The 22,466-nt window shown below is 36.9% G+C and overlaps 1 protein-coding gene across 3 annotated transcripts in view; it reads right to left on the bottom strand.

The window, feature by feature from the left end:
• Window positions 1-22,466, bottom strand: part of TRPM7 (transient receptor potential cation channel subfamily M member 7) — an 89,174-nt gene that overhangs the window by 35,429 nt on the left and 31,279 nt on the right. For all 3 annotated transcript variants that reach the window (XR_014777859.1, XM_084775255.1, XM_084775256.1), the window contains exons 8-20: window positions 22,255-22,429; window positions 20,709-20,832; window positions 19,814-19,886; window positions 15,075-15,175; window positions 12,984-13,118; window positions 11,447-11,500; window positions 9,091-9,231; window positions 7,497-7,631; window positions 6,233-6,513; window positions 4,897-5,125; window positions 3,520-3,675; window positions 3,298-3,441; window positions 960-1,088 (exon numbers count right to left, since the gene is read on the bottom strand). Coding sequence is in view for 2 of the 3 variants with exons in the window: in XM_084775255.1 (XP_084631381.1) it covers window positions 960-1,088; window positions 3,298-3,441; window positions 3,520-3,675; window positions 4,897-5,125; window positions 6,233-6,513; window positions 7,497-7,631; window positions 9,091-9,231; window positions 11,447-11,500; window positions 12,984-13,118; window positions 15,075-15,175; window positions 19,814-19,886; window positions 20,709-20,832; window positions 22,255-22,429 (1,877 nt within the window). In the remaining variant the exon portion in view is untranslated. The remainder of the gene's footprint in view (window positions 1-959; window positions 1,089-3,297; window positions 3,442-3,519; window positions 3,676-4,896; window positions 5,126-6,232; window positions 6,514-7,496; window positions 7,632-9,090; window positions 9,232-11,446; window positions 11,501-12,983; window positions 13,119-15,074; window positions 15,176-19,813; window positions 19,887-20,708; window positions 20,833-22,254; window positions 22,430-22,466) is intronic.

Here is a 22,466-nt window from a genome sequence, read left to right as displayed (position 1 = left end):
ATGAAAATGAGTATTTTGAACTGGAGGGTGGCTCAGTGGTAAAGAGCACTGGCTACTCTTCCAGAGGACCTGAGTTTGATTACTAGCACGTACATGGCAACTCACAACTCATCTAGGGAATCTGATGTCCTTTTCTGGCTTCTGTGGGCACCGGGCACAGATGGCACACAGACATACATGCAGTTAAAACACTCATAAACATAAAGTAATGTAAATAAATAAGTATTTTTTTTACTCTTGAGACAGGGTTTCATGCAGCCGAGGCACCATAGCAGAGGATGACTCTGGACTCCTAAGCCATTGAGCCTGTCTCCCAATGCTGGGATCACAGATACACATTACCATATCCCGTCTTAAGCATTTCTCCAAGGAAAGAAACTATGTTTTCCCCAACAAATTAGGGTGTTATATAATTGGAGATTTTAAAATGGAAAAGAGACACAGAAATAAACCCAGCTGGCAACTTGGTGGGCAACACAGGATACTCTAGTGGGGAGACAGCATAAGCACAAAATGGAAACCTACAGTACCTGATACCTGATTACCTACATACAGATCCAGTATTTCTGAAGAACATCAAAGATCATGTGAAACTTGAGTAAAAATAAAAATAAAATCAGCCGGGCGTGGTAGCACACGCCTTTAATTCCAGCACTTTGGAGACAAAGGCAGGTGGACTCTGTGAGTTCGAGGCCAGCATGGTCTACAAAGTAAGTCTAGGACAGCCAAGATAACATAGAGGAACCTTGCCAAGGCTACACAGTGAAACCTTGTCTCAAAAAACCAAAAGGTGTGTGCCACCAAGCCTGGCCCTTGGGGTGTTTTTGGTTTTGTTTTGTTTTTAAAAACATGGTTTTCAGACTAGCAAAAGCAAACATGCTCCATACCCACACCCACAACAAAATTAAAGAACTGTGCATGCATATATACATAAGTTAAAACAAAAACTGTAGACATACCTCACGGATTTTTTCAATAGCATAGGTAAAAATATAAGCGATAACAATCCATTCTTGAACTGAAGGTAACTGTTCCATTTGTACAAGAACTACAAATGTATAAAGCATCAGAAATCCTAAGTATGCCAACTAATAAAAAAGAAATAAAAAGTTACATGAATAAAATTGATTACAAAATAAAACATATTATGGACATTTTCATGTACATAGAAAATCTAATTTGACCTATGGTGGGCTAGGTAAATGTAAAGACAGATATTCATGTAGCCACCTGGGGCTGGTTGTTTTAAGCAGCCACTCACATGAATGCAAATGTAAGCAATCCTCACTATTTACATTAATGGGACAGAATTTGCATTATCTGCATCTAGGAGGAACAAGAAATTTTTATATACAGAAGAAATGTAATAAATTAATCCTGGGTAATAAGGCATATAAGTATAAGTGAGAAGGCAAAGATTAAAGGAACAAATTTTCAAATATTCATCCTAATGTAAAATAACTTATCAACTTTGGCAAATGTTTAATACTGATGAAAATGAACCAACATTACTTTGCTTTCCTGGGAAGAGGAATGAAGACTCATTCTCTCAAGCCAAGTATGAAGGCACTGGCACCAGGAATTTCTAAGTCGAGCACTTGTGAGGTAGAGGCAAGAAGATCAAGAGTCCAAGGTCAGCCTTGTTTACATAGCTAGCTCAAGATCAGCCTGGTTATAAGAATTCCTTTTTCACATATCCCAAAATCTTCTCAGATGAAGTCCGTGGTTTAAAGGAGCTAATTTCATTTGTTTCTTCAGATATGGCCCTCTCTAGAGGCTGCCCCCAACAAGACAGCTACCTAGATGTTTTTAGAGAACAGTGAGTAAAAACTACATTTCAACATATGGATACATTCTTCCATTGGTTTATACTTTTGTCAATACATCTTTCTACAAACCAGGAGAAAGGCCAAGCAGGAAAGCAATGAAGCACACAATTAAAGAAATAGCCTTTCGGGGGATGGAGAGATGTCTCAGTGGTTAAGAGTCCTGCCTACTCTTCCATAGGTCCTGAGTTCAATTCCCAGCAACCACATGGTGGCTCACAACCATCTATAATGAGATCTGGTGCCCTCTTCTGGAGTGCAGGTGTACATGCAGGGAGAGCACTGTATACATAATAAATAGAGGAGGAGGAGGAGGAGGAAGAGGAGAAGGAGGAGGAATAGCCTTTGTAAAGAAAGTGATGTGAGTAATCTGGATTGCTCTTTGCCTTCTATTTTAAAGCAGCAGGCTTATTTCTAAACACTTCTGTGTGCTATCTGCACAACTCTAAAACAGAATTACAAAATGTATTGGTTTTTGAGTTGATCTTTCAGAATTGTTTTGTTCTTATTATAACGTGTGTATTATATGACTGTGGGGTGTGGGTGCTATATTCACAACTTTATTTAGGTTTTGAACAGGGTTTCTTGTGTAGCCCTGCTGTCCTGGAATTCACTCTCTATCAGGATGGCTTTGAACTTAGATACTCACCCGCCTCTGCCTCCCAAGTGCTATGATCAAAGACATGTACTAACACTGCCTAGTTCACAACTTTATTTTTAATAGAAAATTTGTACTTGTTACCTTTTATTTGTTTGTGGTTTTATTATGTGGTTTGGCTGTCCTAAAACTCATAGACCAAGCTGGTCTTGAACTCCCAAAGCTCCACATACCTCTGTCTCCCAAGTATAAGGGAGTAAAGGCATGAGCCACCACACCTGGCTTATATTTGTTACCTTTAGAAAAGCATATACTACATTATTTCATAAATTTTTATTCTCAATCAGAACTAAATTTTTTTAGTGCTTATAATTCTAGACATCAGTAACTTAGATGAAAGAAAGCAAAATGTAATGCTCTTTTAATAATAAGTGTGTTTTCGGTGATCTAAATTTCATGAAGACTAATATGGAGACCAGACTAACAGTTCTCTAAAAAGCATCGTTAAGGGGCTGGAGAGATGGCTCACTGATTAAGAGAGCCGCCTGTTATTCCAAAGGTCCTGTGTTCAATTCCTAGCAACCACATGGTGGTTCCCAACCATCTATAATGTGATCTAATGCACTCTTCTGGTGTGCAGGTGTACATGCAGACAGAACACTGTATACATAATAATAAATAAATCTTTAAAAAAAAAAAAAAGCATCTTTAAAAACACTATGATCCCAGGACAGCTAAGGCTACCCAGAGAAACTCTGTCTCGAAAAACCAAACCAAACCAAAAAAAAAAAAAAAAAAACTATGCTCTTCCCAGAAACAAATAAAACCAACCTAACCGAACCAAACCATGAACTTAACTATTTAAAAACATACCGTGTTAAACCAGAACTTGACAATCGGTGCATGATAAAAGGCATAGAACTTTCGTGTGATTGGAAGCTTGTTTGACCTAATGTGTATCTCCACTTCATTCTTCCCTTCACTGCTGTCCACAACCCTTACTTCTTTAAACACTTCCTAAAGTGGAAAACATGTGTTAGTTTCTATTTAAGTCATAACAAACTTAACATTTGCTCTGGAGTCTTTCATCCTTACCATGGGTATCTCTTCTGTTATGTTGTGAAAATTGTTTTCACTATCCTCCATAGTCATCTGATGAGCATCTTGAGATTGTGGGATATGGGACATTTCAGCCTTGGTTTTATACTCTAGCATTAATATGGCAGGTGGAACTAAAATGCTTAATATGACCTAAAATTTTTAGAAACATAAACATTTGCATTTTAAAATCAATGACCTTTATAAATACAATAAATAAATATAGAATATAACTAAGTTATGTATTAAGTATCTTGTGAGTGCTACCTGTTTTACCCTGAAACTGTATGGAAAATTAAAAATTCATCTTTCTTTACATACTATATCATCTGAGTATTGTGATGGTGACAACATGGGTTTAGTAATGAGGACAGAGTTGTCCTTTAAAGTAAAATTATTACAATTTGTTTTAAAAAATACTTTTTATTTAGATAAAGGTGCTGTTATTTTACTTGAGACCTCTCGGTAAGTCACAAGGCCACACTATGTAAGGATAAATCAGACTTTATTTCTAAAACTTAACATAGCACAAATTCTTTTTCCAATTTCGTCTGTATTAAGAGATATAGGAGAGAATAAAAAGGAAGCTTAAAATACTATCTCTCAAATGATAAAACTGAAAGGACTAGCTACTTTACCCAAATTCTTTTTTTTTTTTAATTTTTAAAGATTTATTTACTATTTATATAGTATTCTGCCTCCATGTGTGCCTGCAGGCAAGAAAAAGGCACCAGATCTCATTATAGATGGTTGTGACCATGATGTGGTTGCTGAGAATTGAACTCAGGACCTTTGGAAGAACAGACAGTGCTCTTAACCTCTGAGCCATCTCTTCACCCCCGCTTACCCAAATTCTTAACCTAAAGCCTTGCATACATTGATATACTAATCTATACTATAAATTAGGCACATGGATACATGTATTCAGTACATTTCAAGTAAATGAAAGTAACACATTAAGTTAGATGATATGTCTGGAATTTTAAAAATTAGAAATACTCTTAAAAGCCAGTAACTCACTCAGGGGCAGAGATATGAAGATCTATGAATTCAAAGCCAGCTTGGCCTAGGAAGTGAGTCCAAGACAGGCAAGGCTACAAAGAGAAACCCTGTCTCAACAAACAAACAAACAAAAAGCCAGTAACTCTATAGGGGTACTTGGGGAATAAATGTCAACATTACTTTTAGCTGGGAGAAGGGCAATAATCATACACAATTATAAAATATCCAATATTTAAGAACAGTGGGAAAGTATATATTATCCCACTTAGGATGAAATGTCAATCATCCCATTTTCCTACATATGTGTGGGTTAATTTGCTTATATTTTATATCTTATTATGCACTTTAAATCTAATCACTTTTAAGATATACCTTATACCAGGAATTTTTTCTCATATTCAGCCGTCCCATCCACATATCAGATAACAACATCTGTGTACAAGTGTGAGCTACAAAAGGTCTAAGTCTTGAAGAAACTGCTAACTTAAGGCAGGTTGAGTTACTCCAGTTTTTTAGTTCATAAGTGAGTAATTTCATAGCCATGGTTTCATCTTGTCTGAAGGATTGTTCCAGTAATTCAACTGCAAGTTGGCCAAAATCACTATAAAACAAAACAACAAAAACCCAAAATATACTCAGATAAAGAAATTGTAGTTGTTTTGGTTTTTGCTGAGAATCAATCATCTTTTTCAGACAGAAACTCTAATATGATCCCCAAACAAAAGAATAAATAAAATATAAGTAAAAACCAGAGCAGGAGAGATAGCTCATCAGTTAAGAACACTGGCTCCTCTTCCAGAGGACTGGGGTTCAATTCCCAGGGCCCACATGGCAGCTCATAATTGTCTCTAACTTCAGTTCCAGGACTTCTGACATCCTCACATGACACACATGCAATTTAAAGAAATGCAGCATAGAGATACTTTGAACCACTGAGGCATTTTCCAGCCCTTGTACACTGTAATTCAAACATGGAAATAGGACTAACTTACTCATGAAAAAATAACATAAACTGTAAGTTCCCACTGAGCAGAAATAGGGTCCCTATGAGAGTTGTTTTTAGCGACAACAGTTTATCTCTTCCAAATGTGGCTTACTTAGATAGAGATAGGAGAAGAGCTAAATATCTATTATAAAACTTCCAAGAAATATCTTTCCAGATTATTATGAACACTATCTCACTAACTAAACTATAAACTTGTGGACTATTTTTTTCTTTAGTATCTTTGATTTCATGATTCAAAATGTCCTTCTAGCTTAAATTCTGTTCATTTCTGAAAAGCACACCTCAAAACATTCCTTTTTATATTCCAAATAGAACTCTTAATGTAATTGGTACTATGCCTACTCATTTAACTTCTCTCAGTTCAGTCTTGTTTCCTGAAATGTTTAATATATCAAGTAGCAAAACAGTTTCTTTTCAAATTACGTAATATGAGAGGGGAATAGGGTGGAAGAGGGAGGAAGGGTGAGAATGGGAAGATACAAGGGAGGGGATAACAACCGGGATGTAATATGAATAAACTATAATAAATTAAAAAATGAAAAAAGAAAGAAATTACCTTATGCACCTAAAAAATATGTCTTAGTTACACCAATCAAGTCTATACCCCACCCCCTCAACCCTCCTTAACATCCCTGTTTAGGATATTGTACCATAACACACAGATAAACAGTACACTGTTTCATATATTAAAATGTCACTTACTTAGAATACTGTTTCAGTTCTTCTGAAGTATCATCCACCAGGTCACTCTGCTTTGCTTCATAAGCCATTGAGCGATAGATCTTACAAGCAACTAATGCTTTAGCCATCGACTCTTCACCATGCTGCCATAGAAAGCGGGCCATGACCTGCCTCTTCATAAGGCAAGCCCAAATCAATAATTCATTAAGAGGGTAAGGAAAGCGCTTGGTTTCTGGATCATCTATATCTACAATTTCATCTTTGGTTCTTTTCTTCTTTCCTTCTTCCATAGCTGCATCCATCTTCAAGGGAAACAAATACTATAAGACTCACAGTAAGGCCACACGAGGGCTAGGGACATAACTGCAGAACACCACTCGCCTATAACGCAAAGAGTCTTGGATCTGACCTCTAGCATCTTAAACCAGTAGTGGCAAAAATAACAAGGCCTCATAACAATCATTTTAATGAGTTTTAATATAATAGCCTCTATTCAACTTCATAATACCTATAATAGAATAATGTAATTTCATAAACTTTACTTTTTAATTATAACTCATAATACATTTTATAAAAATGCCTTTTCAACAATAAGGCTGAAGCACAGTCATAATATTTGAACTAGTATCGGGTAAAATACAATTTTAATTAAAGTTTAGGCAATACTTTTGTTGTATATACAGAATAAAACTAATCAAAAGTTTCTGAATCTGTTTATTATCATAGCTAAAACTGGAATCATTAATTCATAATGATTATTTTTATTTATGGGGGGAAAAGCCAAAAGATAATTCTCAAGACAGGCACGGTGAAACATGCCTTAGGGAGGCAGAGGAAGGCAGATCTGTTGAGTTTGAAGCCTGCCTGTTCTACGAACAAGTTCCTGGGCAGCCAGGGCTATACAGAGAAACCCTGCCTCACAACACCCCTCCCCCCAAAAAAGAATCAGAAGATAATTCTCACTAAATCAAACCTTTTACTTAATAATACTAATTAGTAATAAAAACAAAATAAAAAACAAAAAACCAAGAACAACAACAACAAAAATTAAAAATTTAGAAAGAATATTTCAATCTTTATTTTTTTTGGAGACAGGGCTTCTCTGTATAATAGCCCTGACTGTCCTAGAACTCTCTTTGTAGACAAGGCTGGCCTTGACGGAACAGCAATCAATCTGATCGGCCGGCCTCTGCTGGGATTAAAGGTGTGAGCCACCAAACACAGCTCAATATTTCCATCTTTAATAAGCAAAATAAACCTATTTTCTTTAAAGAATAAAACTTACCTTTGGTCTGTAGGGTTGGGCTGTTTTAATGAAATGATTGTGTCTCATTTTTTCCTTTTTATCAGCTCTGTTGCCGAAAGTTTCATGACTCTTTCGCAACTGCGGAGTGCTGCTGGAAGTATTTCGACCTGATCTCTGAAAATGAGAGCTTATTAATTTTTAAAAAAATTAAATATGCTGATGTGTCATAAAAATTTTTCAGGATAGTTTAAAAACATTTATAAATGTTTGTCTAAAAATTGGCTTGGGATTTTGACTGTCATTTTTTTCTGTTTTCTTTTAAGTATAGTCTCACGATGTAGCCAGGCTGGCCTTGAACTTGCTTCTACCATCGAAGCCAGAACTATATGTGTATCATGATGACCACACTCAGTCTCTGGCTGCAGTCTCTTTCTCTATTTCTGTGATGGAGCTCTCACTACATTGCCAAGCCTATTTGTAAGTAATTAAGCTGGCATTCCCAAGTGACTAACTTGGATCAGCCACCCAAGGAATTGGGACTGCATAATGGAACTACATGCTGTCATCCAACTTATAAAATATTTTTAATTACATTTAGTTTAAATCCCAGGTTTTGTTTTTTGACAGTTTATGAATCCCTGGCTGGCCTAGAACTCAGAGATCCTCCTGCTCTGACTCAACTTCCTGAACTTTGGGGTTAAAGTTATACACCGCCACACCCAGTTGAAATCTCACATTTAAAGACAATTATCACTGCTACTATTGTTTTGGCTTTTTAAGACAGTTTCTCTGTGGAGCCCTGCCTGCCCTATAGCTGGCTGTTTTTTGTTTTCGAGACAGGGTTTCTCTGAATAACCTTGACTGTCCTGGACTCTGTAGACCAGGCTGGCCTCGAACTCATAGAGATCCGCCTGCATCTGCCTCACGAGTGCTGGCATTAAAGGTGTTGGCCACTATGCCCATCCTATAGCTGGCTCTGAATATTCGGCTGGCCTTGAACTCAGAGATCCACCTGCCTCTCCCTCCCAAATGCTGGGATTAAAGGCAAGCCCCGTAAATTCAGCTCCTATAACTTAAGTAGTTCTTAACATTAAACAACAGAATTATACATACCCAGTTATTTCCACAGCCCAGCAACTGTCACTATTTCTTTTTAAATATTTATTTATTTATTATGTAAACAGTGTTCTGCCTGCATGTACACCTGCATGCCAGAAGAGGGCATCAGATCACATTATATGGTTGTGAGAAACCATCTGGTTGCTGGGAATTGAACTCAGGTCCTCTGGAAGAGCAGTCAGTGCTTTTAACATCTGAGCCATCTCTCCAGCCCCAACTGTAACTATTCTAATGCAATTAACATTCTGTCCTTTTTATTTTGTTAGGAAATCTGATTGATACACACTAGGGAATCATTTTACTTTGGAACTACTTCCATCCCCTTAATTTTGTTTTGTTTTGAGACAGGGTTTTCCCAGCAGTTCTGGCTAACCTCACTATGTAACAACTTACTAAACTCAGTCATTCTCCTGCACCTCCTGCCTCTCAAATGCTGGGATTACAGGCAAGCCCCATAAATTCAGCTCCTATAACTTAAGTAGTTCTTAACATTAACCACCAGAATTATACATACCCGGTTGTTTCCACCAAGACTATTATATATTAATCGAAAACGTTTCCGTGTGTATGTACATCTGTAGGTTCCTCCCATGAGATATTCAATTACAAGTCCTATATCAATTAGAGTGATCTTGTATCCTGGAGGAAGATTGCCCTGAAAACAAAATATTAAATAGACAGAATAATATTACTCAATATTGTTTTTCCATTGCTAGGAGTAGGCATCATCTGCCAAATTAAGAAACGCTTGTTATAAAAAAAAATTATGTTGCTAATAGTTATCTTTACGGAAAAAAATGAATAACTTTTTCTATTTCCTTATATGAGACGAGGTGATTCAATCAGAAGATGACATTTTTGAGGTCCTAGGTATGGATTGAGTCAGTCTAACCTAACGCAGAGAGACAGCTGATTTTTACACTCCCCACTGTTCCTTACACAGAGCTATAAACTATTAAAGCTAAATACAGTATATATCACAAGCTCTATTTTACTACAAAAACCCATTTATGTGTCCAGAAATGGTCACAAATGCCTTTTTAAACACATTCTCTTGGCTATACTACATATCACACACATTTTTATATCCTTGTCCAGAATTTAACTATCACTTACAGCTTTATTTATTTACTTACAAATAAACCTTTATGGTATAAGCCATTTATGAATTTGTAATATGTACAAATTTCAGAATTTTAGAATTATTTTCATTAAATAATATTAAAGATAATTTACAGGATATTGCTATTTACTAATACCTAATTCTACCTTCACATCATCACCATTCCTCTGAACTTTGCCTTTTAAAGGTTTAAATTTGTAACTGAATTCTAATGTTGAATTCATCTTTCAACTCTAATGTACACAAATAAACTGGCCACTCCCCTGCCCAGGGTTTCTCTGTGTAGCCTTTGGTTATCCTGGACTCACTCTGTAGACTTGTCTGCCTCCCAGAGTACTTGGATTGCAGGTGTGTGCCACAGCACCCAAGGTTGGCTACTTCTTTGAAGTTTAAGTTCTTTTTATATTACACCAATTTAAGAAACACTGAAATAACATTTTTGCTTATTAAGTTTGGCTTATTTCCAGGTGTGGTGTTGCAGCGCTTTAGTCCTAGCACTCAAGAGGCAGAAGCAAGTGAATCTCTGATTTTGAGGCCATCCTGGTCTACACAGTAAGTTAGTTCCAGGACAGCCAGGGCTATATAAAGAGACTTTTTTTTAAAAGGAGGTTTATTAATAGTACACTCTCTGTAGAACATACAAGTTTTACAAAGTGAATTTTTAAAAGTACTTTAAGCCAGGTGTAATGGAATATGGCTTTAATTCTAGTATCTGGGAGGCAGAGGGAGTCAGATCTCTGTGAGTTCCAGGATAGCCAGAGCTACATAGTGAGACCCTGTCTCAAAGCAAAGCAAAACAAATTATTTTAGTTTTAGAAGTCTTAAAATATTTGAACTATTGCCTGGTGTGGAAGTACACACTTTTAATCCCAATACTTGGGAATCAGAGGCAGGTGTATCTTCTCACAAGGAAGGAAGGAAGGAAGGAAGGAAGGAAGGAAGGAAGGAAGGAAAAATGAGGGGAGGAAAAGGGGAGAGAGAATATGGATATTCAACACCAATAATTTTAAATGACGGTAAAATTGGTTGACAAGTGGTTAAAATGACTAATTCACTCACAAAGTACACCAGGAGGAGGAAAGATGTGTCATGCTGCATAGATTCAGATACTACAGACTCCAATGTGACTACTGCTAGCACTGAGTTCTAAAGAAGGGCAGGGCATTCAGCATTTCTTCAGCCCAGAAGATCAGTACTTAGTGCATCACTCATTGTCCTTTACACTGACACAAATTCTAGGGAAAGAAGGCACATTCTATCATTGATCTTCCTCTTCTGGATCAATCACTACTATAAAATGTATCATGTTCTATCTGATATGACTAGAAGCTTAGGAAATTGACATTAATTTCATAAGCTCTTTCCCCCACCCCTCGGTTTGCTTCATTAAGTTCTTTACCATCAACTTTTTTTTTTAAACTTATATGTATGGTTATTTTGCCTACACCTGTGTCTGTGTGCCAGAAGCCAGAAGAGGGCATCAGATATCCAGGAACTGGGGTAACAAGACTGTTATCAGCCCCCATGTGGGTGCTGAGAACAGAATGTGGGTTTTCTCCAATGTTCTTTCAGCTGAGCCATCTCTCCAGCCTGAAGCTCTTATGACAAAGATAGTTCTTGTTATACATTGTATGAAAAGCTGTTGTTTTTACTGCCATTTAAAAATGCACTTAGATGATTTGGGAGCAAAAATAAAGTACAAATGACCAAGAGCTAAAGCCTTCCTATAACAAAGAAAGTCTCTTACCTGTTTGACATCTCGAATGAGATGGAACAGCATTGGATTAGTTGGACCTTGTTTCTTTAGGGAAAAACAGGAGGAAACCATTAGCTTTGGCCTAAAATAAACAACCCTGTAAAGTAAACAAGTCCTGTAACTTACCAGGACTTACAAATAGCCCCTTGAACAAACTCTAAAGACTTCCTTACTAATGGGGTCAATTTTGTTTTTACTGTTTTATATTTTAGAAAAAAACTTCAAATCAACAGTGAGCATTCCAATAATTTTTACACCAGTTAACAAGAAACAGAACCCATGTAAGGTTTAGTGTAATGATACTATATAATACTAATGCATAAGATCAAAATAAGAACTCAATCTCACTTAAAGGAAATTCATAAGCCATGGGGGTTATGAATTATTCTTAACTAATCTAATAGGTTTTGTGGAAGCAGTGAAATATGTAAGCACAGAATAAAATTTCAATAAGTGAGGGTTAGTAGGAAAAACCAGGCCAGCATAATCAAATAACCAATGTTTTTCTAATGTTTGTGTGTTTACAAACTGGTAAAAAATATATTCAGAACACACAGTATCTGAGACTGCAGATACTGAATAAAAAGATGAAATGAGGAAACAGTAGGACAAAAACGTGGCTACCATCCATCCAGGACAGTGAAGCCGGCCTTCAGTCCCAGCACTCCAAAGGCAAAAGCAGCCAAACTTTAATAGGTTTCAGGTTGAGTCTAATCTACATTGAGAGTTGCAGGCAAGCCATGTCTACATAGTAAGACCCTCTCTCAGAACTCTATAATAACCAGAGTATCTACTTCTGAAAACAATCAAGCTATATCGTATAGACACTGTAGTGTCACCAAAGGTTTCTAAGCAACAGAAAGACATACTAAAGTAAGTTATTATAAAAACTAAAGAATTTGATCAAGGAAAGAGATTAAAAAGATACAGGTAAGAAAATTAAAATGCTGAACAGTGGTAGTGAAGTCAATTAGAAATGACCATGTAGTAGTACAAAGATACCAGGAAAAAAAGTAGTAGAAATGGATGAATTAGTATACAGTTTTCTAAAGTTATAAATCTTGGCTTTGTTCAGTATTCTTCCCAGCATAGATCAACTAAATTTACATTGACTCCATAGAAAACCATGAAGAAGTATTCACTAGCATGAATATTAAAGGAGAGAAAGAATATTAAGTTTTTAAAAGAAAAATGAAAAACAGTACACCAAAAGAACTACCAGAAGGTCAACAACCATGAATTTAAGAAACAAGAAAGGAAAAATATTGTGTACATTTTCAAATAAACAAAAATAAAAAACCAAAATAAAACATCCTTTAAGTAAGAAGTTGATCTTATATTTTTAAAAGGTTTAAAGGGAAAGCAAAGATGGGTTATTAAGCTAACATCATTTTTCCTACATGGCTATGTTAATGGAGAAGGGCCCCTTAAGACACTGAAAATTTTACCAACAGGCTTGGGTATTTTCAAGTAAAACAACATTTTCTAAGATGATGAAACAATGGACAAAGAATTCTATCAGACTTACAGTGTTATAAAGTTCTTCCAGTCTGGGAATGGTAAGGAATTTATGCATGCTTACTCCATTTTCAATAAGAAGTTTTACAAATGAAACTCTATCCATTACAAGAGCATCAAGCATAGCTTGTTCCAAGGATCCAACCTACAGTGTCAAATTAAAAAATATATTTCACATGTTCTAATTATCAATTCCTTAAATGTAAGTACATGTCCTCAAATAATTTGGCAACAAAATTAAAGAGATGCAAAACAGTGACCTAAGATATTTAGAGAATGGATAAAAACCTTTCATACCATTCCCTAAATAACATTACATAAATGTTCATCTGAGAGACAGCTAATGTTCTATGGGGGTGGGAGAAAAGAGCCCATCACCAATTAAAGTGAGAAACAGGGCCAGGACATGCCTCAGCACATAAAGGTGCCTGCTTGCTGTCTCCCCATCTCCAGTGTTGGAATTACAGAATTGTGTCCCCACACCCAGTTTATGCAGTGCTGGAAATAGACCCTAGGGCTTCCTATAAACCAGACAAATTAAACTACTAAACTATATTGTAGCTCTACTTTCAATACTTCAGCATGTTTAAAAAAAAATAAGACTTTGAAGAAAAAAAATTAATTTTAAAAATTAAATCACTATTTTACACTGTTTGTTTTTTGATTTTTCGAAACAGGGTTTCCCTGTGTAGCCTTGGCTATCCTGGACCACCAGGCTGGCCTCTAACTCATAGCGATCCGACTGCTTCTGCCTCCTGAGTGCTGGGATTAAATAAAGGAGTGTGACACCATGTCTGCCTGCTATTTTAAATATTATTGTAATTTGGTCTCCAGAGATTTTCCATACAACCACACAATTTCCCTTTAGTATCTTATATCACTATCTCCAATTCATCCTCACTAATGGACTCTAATGTGCATTTATTTACCTGATAACCACACATGATAAAATTTCAAGACGTAAGTATGCTTTAAAAAAATATTTTTCACTATTCAGTTTTGCTACAAAATATTTTGATGTTATCCTCAAAAATAAGGACAAACTTACAAAAATGTAAATTTTATCCAAATTAACATAATAATTTATCATGGATATTATTCCTATTTTACATAAGATTATTTTCTTTCTCTTAACACATACAACTATTATTTGTTATTATTTATTATAACATTTACATTCTAATGTACTCTATTTTCACTTTGATCCTCTGCTTTTCTCTTTACACATTACCCTGTCTCCCTAGGGATTTAGAGATACAACAAAAACTAGCCAGACAATTAACAAGCAGTAAACATAGTATGGGAGGAAAAAACAACTAGAAAATACTTTTACACTCACAAAATTTACTTTCTACAAGCAGAAAAGTGGGAAGGACTGCATTGGAACTGGACTAACATGAAGTCATGTTACAGTGAGTTCAGTACACACAGCAAGTTACAAGACTTCTTTAATCTTAGAATTTTTACAGATATTTATACCTTATTAAAAAAACAATGTTGTTAAGCAAATATAACTTACTAATATTTACACTTAGGGTAGAAGGTAAAATGTGAGCTTACACCACAGTCCCAATAAATACTTTCTTACAGTCACTCCTTCCCTGGGTCCTCTTCAGAGGCCCAAATTCATAGATGTTCAACTTTTAACAAAATGGTGGCCGGGCGTAGTGGGCACGCCTTTAATCCCAGCACTCAGGAGGCAGAGGCAGGAGGATCCCTGTGAGTTCAAGGCCAGCCTGGTCTACAAAGCGAGTCCAGGACAGTCAAGGCTACACAGAGAGACCCTGTCTCAAAAAACCAAAAACCAAAAACAAACAAACAAACAAAAAAACAAAACAAAACAAAAAAACCAAAATGGTGAATGTTGTCTGTGGTAACACAAATATCCTATCACTAAATTACTCAAGATACTTAGTATAATGGAAGCAGATATTAACACTATATTAATTATGGAATAAAAAACGGGAACATCTGTTCATGTTCAGTAGGCCTAGACACAACTCATTCCGTGGTTGGTTGAATCCAGATATAAAACCTGAGCTACTACAGGTGTCCACTGTAGTTAATTCCATTCGATTGTATATTTAAATTTTCTACATACCAGCCACTGCTGTCCATAAACAAATACATGGTTTTTGGCAATATCAACTCTGTCCCATGCCAGTGTAAGGATAAGCTGGTCAAACGCAGAGGCATTAGTACCTAATTGAATAAAGAAAACAGTTGGTAAGTATATTCTCATCAATTCAAAGGCCCTACAAACTCCTTAGAACATTTTAGTTTACACAGCTTGTGTCCAACACCATGGAACATAAGTATTTTCAAGTATAAAAATTGTATCACCTAGCTGGGCAGTAGTGGCACATGCCTTTAATCCTAGCACTTGGGAGGCAGAGCAGGCTGAATTTTGAGTTCAAGGTCAGCCCGGTCTACAGTGTGAGTTCAGGACAGTCAAGGCAACACAGAGAAACCCTGTCTCAAAACAAAACAAAACACCCAAAACCCATTGCCTCATTAGTTGAAAAAGAAACCAGAATACAGAAACTGGGAAAACAAAGATCTTGTTTCCATCACAGGCACAATACTTCAAGGACTCTAAAAAATACCCCCCAGGTACTTTTCTATGTACATATAAGTATAACCATATACTTTATTAACATAAGGGTGTATACTCTGCTATTAATAAGCTGAAGAGATGACTCGGGGGGTAAAAGCACCTACTGTCAAGCCCAACAACTCAAGCTCCATCTTCCGGCTCCACATGTCATATCTAGAAGGAGAACCCAATTCAAGTTGTTCTCCAACCTCTACACATGCGTCTTGACATGCTTGAACATGCATGGGTATATACACCACACATAAATAAATACATGTAACTCCTTTTTTAAAATACTGAGTAACTTTAATTTGTACGTATTAATCTTTTAAACTTGATATAGTTAATGCCGGGAACAGTGGTACACACCTGTAATCCTAGCACTCTGGGAGGCAGAGCCAGGCAGATCTCTGTGAGTTCGAGGCCAGCCTGGTCTACAAACTGAATCCAGGACAGCCAAGACTACACAGGAAAAACTTAGTCCCGAAAAAACAAAACAGAAAGCCAGGCATGGTGGCACACACCTTTAATCTTTTAAACATGATATAGTTAATACTGGGAACACTGGCACACACCTGCAGTCCTAGCACTCTGGGAGGCAGAGGCAGGCAGATTACTGAGTTTGACAAAGCAAGTCTGGTCTACAAAACAAGTCCAGGACAGCTTGGGCTATAGAGAGAAACCCTGTCTCAAAAAGCAAAAATCAAACAAACAAACAAAAAAACCATAAAAAAAAAAAAAAGCACAACAACAATAAAAGAAAAACTAAAAAAGAAAAAAAATAGTTAAAATATATGAGTATATAGATGTTCAGGTTACTATGAAATTTTTTCAAATATATTTTAGTGCATGCTTAATTATTTAAATAGAAGTGATTCTCTAGAAGCTAAGTTTCTAGATATAAGAATATCACTTTTAAGAGGCTGGAAAGATGGCTCAGCAGGTAAGAGCACTGGCTGCTCTTCCAGAGGATCCAGGTTCAATTCCCATCAACTACATGGCAGCTCACATCTGTCTGTAACTCCAGTTCCAGGGGATCTGACAACTTCACACACACACAGACAGACATGCAGGTAAAATACCAACATATACAAAATTAATAAACAAAAAACTTTAAAAATTTCTTTAAAAAATAAGAATATCACTTTAAGATTTGTGATACAACCGAAGTATGTTTTAAGTGTTTTGTTTTGTTTTAAATTTTATTTTATGTGCACTGGTGTGAGGGTGTCAGTGGTGAGCTACCATGTGGGTACTGGGAACTGATCCCGGGTCCTTTGGAAGAGCAGCCAATGCCCTTAACCACTGAGCCATCTCTCCAGCCCAAGATAGTACCATTTAATAGGGAAGAAGACCTGCATTCTCTATGTGGGAGGGGAGGTAGTGGCACGTATTTACAATTCCTTCCTACTTTATTATTTTTAATAAAATTTATTTTCCAGGGATGACAAGCCAGTACTGGATAACCATTGTGGGTCTTTTTCTTGGTGAAGACTAACTCTTCCTGTCTCAGCAGTGGTTAACTGCTTCGTCTGGGGTGGGGCTCGTAAGAGTCACCCATCCACTTTAAACTGTCAATGGCGTTGCTGTTGTTTTTAAGTCTTGTTTGATAGATACAGTGCTGAGATTTCATGTAGCAACCCTGTCATATCTAGAAGATACAATATCACAACAGACGTCCTGGTCCTCCGCTTTTACAGTCTTCCACTCCTCTCTTTCAAAATGTTCTGAGCCTCAGGTGTCAGGTTATGTTACAAATGTAATAACTGGGGTTGGGCACCCCACTGTCAGTTCTCCACAGTTTAAATAGCTGTGGCTTTTTGTAAAAGTTCCTATCTTATGTAAAAAACAAGCTTCTTTGACAAGGATTGAGAGTTATATTTATTGGACTATTGGACTACACCAGGACACAGAATGTCTCATTTCTATTTTTATATAATTCAATTATCCAGGTCTTTGGATTCTTCCTCAAATTTTCCTACTCACTTTTTCTATAAAATATTCATGTTTTTTAAAAAAGTTATAGCCTTTAAATTATTTTGTGTGTGCACATGCACACACCATACATGTGTCACAGCAATCATATAGCTCAAAGGACAATTTTCATAAACTGATTTTTTCCTTCCACTATGGATTCCAGGTACTAAACTCAGATTATCAGTCTCATGTGTGCAAGTGCTCTGATCCACTAAGACATATCAATGGCTCAATTTTTTTTTTAATTCCTTGATTTTTAGCATTTGATTCCTTAGTTTCTTCCTTTGTAAGAAGAAAAAGAAAACAGACCACTGAAGGATTAAAATAAATATATTATTCATTTAACTACACTGACTAGCACACAGAATAGACACGGCAAACAGTACAGATAGATAGGATTCTATTACTACCTTATATTGTGATATTTATATGGTCTCTTTTTTCTTTTTTTAAATTAAATTATTCAGATTACATCTCAATTGTTATCCCATCACTTGTATCCTCCCATTCCTCCCATTCCTCCCTTCCACTTTTACCCTATTTCCCTCCCCTAGGTCTAGGACCGAGGGGGACCTCCTCCCCCACTATATGGTCACAGTCTACCAAGTCTCATCCTGGTAGTCTGCTTATTCTTTCTCTGAGTGCCACCAGGCCTCCCCACCAAGGGGAAGTGGTCAAAGATGGGGCACCAGAGTTCATGTCAGGGTCAGTCCCTGCTCTCCACACAACTTGGAGAGTGTCCTGTCCATTGGCTAGATCAGAGTAGCGGTTCAATGTTTACTGCTTGTATTGTCCTTGGTCTCCCTTTTTTATTTACTATGTCTAAGGTTTCAGGGGGTTTTTGTTTGTTTGTTTTTTTGTTTGTTTGTTTGTTTGGTTGGTTGGTTGGTTTTTTGCTTTTGGGTTTTTCAAGACAGGGTTTCTCTGTGCAAGAGCTCTGGATGTTCTGGAACTCAATCTGTAGACCAGGCTGGCCTCAAATTCACGGAGAGCCACCTACCTCTGCCTCCCAAGTACTGGGATTAAAAGCGTATGCTACCACTGTTCAGCCAGTTTCTGAGTTTTAAACATTTAGGCATCTCTTGATCCCTGGATAATATATACTTATATTATTTTTAAAAACATACTGCCGGTTTCTGAGTTTTAAACATTTAGGCATCTCTTGATCCCTGGATAATATATATTTATATTATTTTTAAAAACATACTACCCATTTGTTGTAGTGTAATAGCTAATATTTGGGATATCAAATATCTTAGATAATAAGACATTAACCTTTGCTCCTGCCATTATCACCAAATTTATGTTTTTCAGGTACCAGATAAAACACAATTTTCATTTCTTATTTTTGAAAATATTTTTCACTGTGACAGTTTGCTAAATCAGTGGGTATTTTTGGTAAGATTCTGAGAGGAAAAACAAAGTGCATATGTATCAATCCGTCAGTCCTAAAAAAACAACACTTGTCTTCAAATCTTCTTCAAAAGAAAATAGCATATTTAAGAAATCTCTTTATTCCTATCAACTAAATACTTGATTACCTTTTAACACACAGATTGAAATACACCCCATTTCTCATGTGTTTCACATGTGTGTGCTGTGTGCCTATGTTGGTGGGTGCACTCACCTGTGAGTGCACATGTAAAAGTCAGGGTTAACTCTGTACCTCTCCCTGGGTGGCCCACACCTTGCTTGAGACAGAGCATCCTACTACCCTACCGTCTGCTCTTTCAGAGGTCCTGGCTGCCAGTGAAGGCCTCTGGGGCTCACCTATCGCTGGCCCCAGCATTGGTATTATAGGTGCACCCCACCATTCTTAGCTTTTTATATAGGTGCTTAATATATAACAAGCACTTTACCACAGCATGCACCGGTCACATATATTTTATTTTAAAAACTGCTTTTCTGTGTATTGTATTTGATCCAAGTTTTCCCTCCCTCAATTCCTCCCAGATCCATTCACCTCCTCAACTTCATATTCTTTGCCTAAATCAACCATGTATGCACACACAAACACACACACACAAAAGCAACCTCAAAAACCAAAGTCAAAACAAACAAAAATGGCTGTAGCCATGCAGCGGAAGGAGCTGCAGTCAGTACTGAAAGCATAAAGCTAAAAGAATAAAAATAACAAGGTATGGAGGCGCTAACCTATAATTCTAGCACTGGAGAAGCAGAGGCCAGCCTGATCTACCAAGAGTTCCAGGACAGCCAAAGCTATGTAGAAACCCTGTCTGAAAACAAAACAAAACAAAATCCCTTACCTTTTAGCAGTGCAGTAAGTATTGCCACATCTATATCTTGATGTTCCTCTGATCCAATGTGGAAAACAGTAATCTATTTCAAAATAGATTGATATTATATGTTTTTAAAAAGTATATAAAACAAAAAATATTTTCAAACAGCATAAAAAGAAATGTCTGTATATCGATTCATATAAGGAAGATATCTCTAGGACTGGCAAGCCGGCTAAGTAGGGAGTTGCTGCTGTGTGTTATGACTTGAATGAGAATGGCTCCCGTGCACAAATGCTCGACCCTGCTTGGCAGAACTGCTGGAGAACGCTCAGAAGATGGCATTCCTGGAGAAGGCGTACCACTGGGGCGGACTCTGAAACCTCTACCAACCCTACTGCTATGGCTGCTGTCTCACATGTAAGTTCTCAGCTACTGATCCAGCTCCAAGTCTGTCTGCCACCATGCTCCCTGGCATGATGACCATGAACTCACTCTCTGACGCTCTAAAACCCCATTAAATGCTCTTTTATAAGTTGCCTTGGTCATGGTGTCTCTTTACAGCATAGAAAAGTAACTAAGACACCATATCAACCTGACATCTAAGTTCACTCTTTATTAGTCATTAAAGACGGAAGGAAAGAATTGACTCCACAAAGCTGTCATCCAGTTAGGTGGCAAGCACCTGTAACCACTAAGCCATGTTGCTTGTTCCTAGGCAGTCTTCTTAAATACTAGGCACAGTCAGACTAGGCAGACTCAAGTTATGAAACTTCCTTTAAAAGAGTAGATACACTGTTTCAACACTATATGAAAATTAGTCTGCCATCACTCAGCTAACAACCAATAAGTAAACAGCTTTAAAAACTTAAGTACTGCATGAGTTAGAAGAAAGAAAGGACTGATTCTGCTGAAATCTACTCACAAGCTCTTTTTTTTTCATGCATTCCATCAATGTTTGAAATAAATGAACTGCTTCACTCTGGCCAAAGTTAAATGTTTTTTTGATAGTTGATATAATATCAGGCTCTGCTGCATCAGGAAGATTCCTGGTAGAAGAAAAGAAATGACTTACTTCATTCATTTCATCTCTGTGCAAGGCTTCAAGAGATTCTGTACTACTATAAACAACAGCTTCCTGAGATACCCGGACATATGAAAGGGAATGGAGTACTTTCACTTTGAATTGTTTTGTTAGTTTTCTAAACAAAGCATGAGGCGCAGTTCTAATACTCAGACCACAAGGTATCAAACCAGTGGTTCTGTACTACGCCTTAAAAAATAATTTACTCAAGGTTAACACTGGGAGAGGCTTGCATCTTCTGAGGGGTCATTGCATTACGCCATACATGTGTGAAGTCTAACATAGGACCAACACCAGCCCATAATCCAATTGAAGTACTGAAAAGACGGTAGCATGATTCTGAGTGGTGCTCTTCCTGGCTTTGTTAACCATCAGGACTATAGTCTTCAGCACAACTTTTCTTTTAACTAAGCTAGAACAGTTTTGGCTTCTTAAACTTCATATTTGGGTAGGTTAAGCTGCCATACGTGTTCAGTGTGAATAGTGTTTAAGTTGAAAATATTGTTAAAAAAATTATATTTTTTCAAAAATATTTAAAAAAATAAATAATAGTAGAACTGAAAAAAAAAATAATTTTCTAAGGTATCTTAACATGGACACATTTATATGGCTCAAAGTATTTATGATCAGAGTCTCCTTTCCTATTCTAAATCTTGCCTACTTTTACTTCAGCTCTTTTCAGAAATCACTGTCAGTCAATATGATGTTCTGAGAACTTCAGTAATGTAAGTAGTTTTCTTCTTCTAAGTATGGAATGTTTCACAAGTTTGCATGTCATCCTTACATAAGGGCTATACAATTCTGTATTATGCCAGTGTGGGTGTGTGCTACCAAAGGTGAGCACAGTAATTTAACATACATGTTCCATTTTATTCAGCAATAACCATTCCACTGTATAAATATGCCATAATTTATTTAGGTCTCTCCTGGTAGATGTCCTATGTCCTAATTTTGTGCAAATAATCCTATAGCCAGAGATTTTATACAAGTGTTTACTTGAAGAAACACTTACATGAAGTTAAACTACCAGGTCAAAGGTATGTTTCTGGCCGGGAATGATGACACTCGCCTGTAATCCCAGCACTCTGGGAGGGAAACACAGGTGGATCTCTGAGTTAGAGGCCAGCCTGGTCTACAGAGTGAGTCTAGGACAGCCAAGGCTACACAGAGAAACCCTTTCTTGAAAAAGCAAAACAAAAAAGTATGTTTCTGAAGCAATAATTATTTCCTAAAAGATGATTACACTTTCATTCCAATAATGTATGAGACAAGCTAGTGCCTTATTCTATCTGAGATTTTCATGCTCATTAAATAGACAAAGGGATCCAGTACTGTATAGGCTACATGGCTCCTATACGTTGTAAAGTCCGCTACACTCCACACTTACCCGCCTTCCTCTGTCTGCTTATGGATATATGCTAGTAAATCTGCAGCTCTGCCTGTCCCTTCACACACCACAACAGGAACAGGGGGGCTTTCCTGTAGGTACTCCAGTACTGTAAGGATGACATTCGGCCCACCTTCAAATATCAAAGCCACCACAGGAACACCTTGTCCAATTCCTGGAAAGGGTGAAAGTTTAATGAGTAAATCTGATAA

This window comes from Acomys minous (assembly GCF_964271855.1).
Source record: "Acomys minous genome assembly, chromosome: 3".
Classification (NCBI taxonomy): Eukaryota; Metazoa; Chordata; class Mammalia; order Rodentia; family Muridae; genus Acomys; species Acomys minous.
Note: the sequence above shows the minus strand (reverse complement) of the source record. Positions and strands in the feature narration are given on the sequence as shown.